This window comes from Montipora capricornis, chromosome 8, assembly GCF_036669925.1.
Source record: "Montipora capricornis isolate CH-2021 chromosome 8, ASM3666992v2, whole genome shotgun sequence".
Classification (NCBI taxonomy): domain Eukaryota; kingdom Metazoa; phylum Cnidaria; class Anthozoa; order Scleractinia; family Acroporidae; genus Montipora; species Montipora capricornis.
Genome location: NC_090890.1, coordinates 49,960,535 through 49,965,534, shown reverse-complemented (window position 1 = coordinate 49,965,534; position 5,000 = coordinate 49,960,535). Strand labels below are relative to the sequence as shown.

The 5,000-nt window shown below is 44.4% G+C and overlaps 2 protein-coding genes across 2 annotated transcripts in view; one reads left to right on the top strand and one right to left on the bottom strand.

Moving 5' to 3' along the window:
• Positions 1–5,000, bottom strand: part of LOC138014096 (enoyl-CoA delta isomerase 1, mitochondrial-like) — a 97,249-nt gene that overhangs the window by 82,522 nt on the left and 9,727 nt on the right. The gene's annotated exons all lie outside the window — the stretch shown is intronic.
• The window catches only part of LOC138059756 (polycystin-1-like), a 78,617-nt gene that overhangs the window by 73,017 nt on the left and 600 nt on the right, over positions 1–5,000 (top strand). The window contains 2 exon segments of the mRNA XM_068905364.1: positions 797–1,054; positions 1,656–5,000. The exon segment at positions 1,656–5,000 is cut by the window's right edge and continues 600 nt beyond it. Of these exon segments, the coding sequence (XP_068761465.1) occupies positions 797–1,054; positions 1,656–4,312 (2,915 nt within the window). The 3' untranslated portion in view covers positions 4,313–5,000.

Genomic DNA, 5,000 nt, shown 5'->3' with positions numbered 1-5,000 from the left:
AGAAGACTTAACTTTTCGGCCACGTTGATTATCCAAATTAACCTCCAGGAGCTTGTTTTGTTTCGCTGGAAAAACATGGCCGCTAGTCACGTGAGTGCAAACCAAGAATAACGTCACCGAAAGTCCTATTGACTTCCGCGACAGCTTACGTCGAAACAAATTCAAACTGCTTTTTTCGCAATACGTCCCCCAGGGATCATTGTTCCCGTCCTCCAGAAGCCAAGACTTCCCTGTCATCCTCAATAAGGATTTGCCATAGCGTTGTTTCATAACTTGGGACTGACAAGACTTCCATCCAAACTCTATTAAAACGCTCTTCACTAAAAGGCAGCAGAAGCTTTTTGTTGGTTTTAGTTACTTGTTGTATCCCTCAATAAATTCCACTTCCAGACGGTGGTTTTGCCTCTACATTGTCTATAAGAGTCTGCGACAGTAGTCCGGAGTCTTTCGGAGAACTAGAGAAATACTGAGGAGGTGTTTTGAGAAGGCGTCATTTACTTTGGTTTGCCCTTTAGCCCCCTTGGGTACCTCCCATTGACTAGTAAAATCTAGTACTGTCACTCCTAGGGGAGCGTCAAAGGGGACATAGCCTTTGAGAGTTTACCAGTAATATTGGTCTCTCCTGGCTGAATTATTTCCCTTTTTTTTTTTCAAAAAGAGCAATTCCATTCTTTTTTTGGAAAATCGGGACGACTTTGTTAGGTCGAAAGTAAAACATTCGGGCCTGGTGATCGGAAGTATTCATTTTCTCTGAACCGTCGCTTGATCTCGATCAAACTGTCTCTTGTTTTGACAGATACCTGCACTTACAAGCGCCTGTTCCTATATTTCATCAAAGAATGCAACGATTTCTACAGTATCGCGGAACAGGACCAGAATTCTTTCTTACCTGGATGGAAGCCTAAACGGCAAGAACTGCACGATAATGCCTCCTCTACCCCCACCCCCACAACCACAGTCGAACCAACTGAGAAAGGCCCTTGGGAGTTTCAAACGGGGGAGGAACTAAAGACTTATCCGTACTGGGGTTACAAGGCGACCTACAGCGCAGGAGGTAACTTCGTAGATTTGGCAGCCTTATCTTAATTTGAGTTTCTTGAAATGTAGACCTTTTGTTGGGCTATAATTTCCGAGACTACAAGGAGTTTTTAGACGGTTCACGTTTATCGCGTAGGAGAAAGAGTATGGTAATGGTAAAGGATTTATATACCGTACATGTCACAATTCTTTCTCTGGGGTGACAACGGACGTCATCATTTAAAGGCACCTCTGGCAGCCGCTATCAGTGCATATTTAATCTCACCCACCCACCCACCCACCCAACCCACGCAAGCATGTGAATGGAGGACAGACCACAACACCAGGGGTCTCCCCTCATACTCCTCATGAATAGTGTGTGGAATTTTTTGACGTCCACAGTGTTGCCGGTTGATTAAAGGAAAGGTTGTGAGACCGTGACGGGGCCTACAGGTTATAGTCCTTATACGGGAAGACTTGAAAATTTGCTGAAGAAATTACAAAGGCGTCACTTTTTAAGACCTTGAGTTTTGGTCCGACCGGCGTTTGAACCCGCGACCTCCAGCACGAATGCCCGATGTTCTGCTAACTGAGCCACCGGTCGTTTTCTGACGTTTGCATGTTCGATTTTGTTGCAGGTTACGTGCAGGTGTTACCCAACAACTTGAGCGAGTCCCTCAAATTAGTTCGAGAGCTTGAAGAAAACAACTGGTTGGATCGTTACACCCGAGCCATCTTCTCTGAATTTGCTGTTTACAATGCAAACATTAACCTGTTTTGTGTGGTGACACTTCTGTTTGAACAACTTCCAACCGGAAGTCTCACTGCATACCCAAGCATTCTCACGCTCCGTCTCTTCCGGTACGTAGGTGGGGAGATGTACTTCGTGTTAACCTGTGAAATCGTGTATCTCTTGTTCTGTGCCTTCTTTGTGTTCAAAGAGATCAGAATGTCCATCAATAAAGGAAGGGAGCATTTGAGGGATCCATGGAGTATCCTTGAAATTGTACTTACACTTCTGTCGTTATCTGCGGTGGGTTTGTACTTTACGCGAATGAAGTTCACCGAAGATGCTCTGCATTTTATGCGAGAGGACAGGACAGGGTTCGTCAGCTTCCACTACACGGCTTTCTTGGACGAGTGGTTGAAATGCATCATTGGAGTCATCGTCTTCCTCTCATTTCTAAAGATGTTTCGACTTCTGCGCTTTAACCGTCGAATGTCCATGCTACAGCAGGTCCTCAAACGTTGCATTGGCCAGTTGGTATCTTTCATGTTCATGTTCTCGGTGGCGTTTCTGGCGTTTGCACTCCTTGCAAGCCTAGTTTTTGGTCAGTACATGGCAGAGTTTGGAACATTTTGGCGAAGCTGCGCATCGCTGATGGACACTCTTCTGGGCAAGTTTACTTTGCAAGAAATGAAGCACGCCAATCGCATCATTGCACAAATCTTCTTCTACACTTACACGGTATCAATGGTGTTTATTCTCCTCAACATGTTCATATCCATAATCAACGATGCCTTTACGGAAGTTCGCAGCGACGTGGAAAAACAATCGAATGAGTACGAGATAGTGGACTTCATGATTCACCGTCTCAAAGAAAGCATAGGCAAGTCAATGGGCCATGCCATACATCCAATTTACAAAGAGCCTAAGAGTGACCTGGAGGTCAAATTTGATAAAATCGTTGACAACGCCGACAATGCCATCCATTTTATGAGGAACATCGCTTTCGAGGACATGCGAAAGACAAGGTGGTTTCAAACAGAAAGTTGTACAGACAAGAAGAAAAACCTGATACGGCTACTTATGGAGGTGGACTGGGATTTTTACGAGTCCGAACTTTGTGACTCCATTCCTGTGTTCGAGCGTTTTTTGAGTCAGTATACCGAGGAAGAGCTTGAGGAAATATTGAAGCACTATCAACAGAAGCGAATGGTGGAGGATTTAGTTTTTGAAGAAGTGAATGGCCGAGAAAATTCCTCTGACGAAAGCGACAGTGATAGCGAGAACATTGACGAGAGCGATACCGAAGACAACCAATCGAGTAATGACGAGAGCGGTTCGGAAAACGAGGCTGGTGCCGAAGATGGTATTACAACAATGACACCAACATTCGGAATCACGGATCGTCCTGGGAGTGCAGTGAGCGTGAAGAGCCCAGCTTTTCTGATCGCTGAGCTCGAAATCACAACTGAAGAACAAAAAGAGAACGCGGATACTACCATTCAAAGAGACGGCATCATGAGTCCAAGAGAAACGGTGGTTGAAGAAGCTGCGCCAGAAGCTGAGCTTTTGAAAATCCTCGACGACGTACGACGGGATCAAGAAAGTCGTTGTGCCACCGATGCTGAGTTGGACAGTATTCTGTCTGGGCACTCGCCAGTTTATGATGCCGAATCGCGTACATGCAAAAGCGATATGGAGATCGAAGTTGGAAAGAAAAAGAAGAGGAAAGCAGAGAAAAGTCACGAAGGAGAAGCTCCAGGAGAGAACCCGCCAACAGAAGCTTGGGTCCCCATGGATGACAAAAAGGGTAACGAGCTTTCTGAGGACGGCTCTGATATAAAGATAAAAAAGAAAAGGCTGCAAGAGGAACTGATAAAGAGAAACGATGTGGCCGAAGAAGGAAGGGATAAAGGCAGCAGCGAAGAGAATGTGAAGACCAAACAGAAAGGGAAAAGAAAAGGAAACGTTTTGTCTGGAGATGAAAAAGAAAACAAGAAAGACATCTCTTCAGAAATAAACGGCGACAAGGAAGAAACAATCCTTGGTGAGGTAAAATTGAAGAAAAAGAAGAAGGTAAGAGGAGAAGGAGAGATTGAAAAAAATGAATCAGCTCTTGGTGGTGGCGGAAAGAAAAAGAAAGGAATGGTGTCTGCCGAAACTGGCGAAGAAATAGGAGATCGAAACGAAGAACAGAAGAAAAAGAAAAAGACGCTGAAAGGAAATGACGGTGAGGATCCAGAAGCTGCCGAGGGGAAAGCAGTTGATGAGACTAAGGAAAAGCCAAAAAAGAAAAAGAAAAAGAAAGCGGTAGCAGGAGAAGAAAACGTCGCCTTTGAGAAAGATATGGCATTGAAACAAGATGAAGAAACACTCGAAAAAGAGCTCGGTAGTCTCGACGAGCTGTTCGCAGAGATGTTGGAACTTGGAGATGTGGATCATGTGAAGACCAAAAAAGGCAAAAAGCGCAAGACGAAGATGAAATTAGCTCAGGAAGACGATGATGAACAGATTTTGGTGAAGTCGGGTGAAACAGAAGAAAGCGTGGAAAAGGAGACGCCAAAATAGATCTATTTGACTAGCGAGGAGAGCGAATGCTAATCAGGAACATTGCAGTTGAGAGTTGTAAACCGAGATATACTTATAAAGGTAGTTAGTAAACGTAAAGATATAGCATACTTTTTAGACATTTATTATATTGTATTTTAAACGATTTTTCAATGTTCGCTTTAATTCCATGGCCTTGAGCGTTTTTCCCAGTTCTTCTGAGCGTTAATACGAAAACTCGGGCTTGGTTCGGAAGGGGAAAGGAGCTTGCGGAAGTGTTACTGCGCAGGCTCAAGAGTAAGCAACGAAAACGGCTACGGCAACGACAACATCACTAAACAATATCATTGGTTAAAAGAGGAAAAAGAATCGTGCTGCATGTACTGTGCAGCACGGATTTTAGCAAGTATGTTTGTGGTCCTCTGCATAATGACGACGTGAAATCACCAAACGTAGGCATCCTGACAGAGAATCTTTCATTTTCTGTTTTCACTCTGAAACCGCTCGTACCAATTTATTTTTAGGATACTTCGCCCATATTGTAGGATGTGAACGAGACTGAATAATCGCGAAAGACTTATGAGAGAGAGCCAAGTGATATTTTGAGGTGACGTTTTCGTCGACCGTCGCCGTCGTAGATCTTAAAGTCCCTATTATCCTTGGTGGCCTGAAAGGAAAAATACTCGTCCTGCACGTGCGACACACCGGC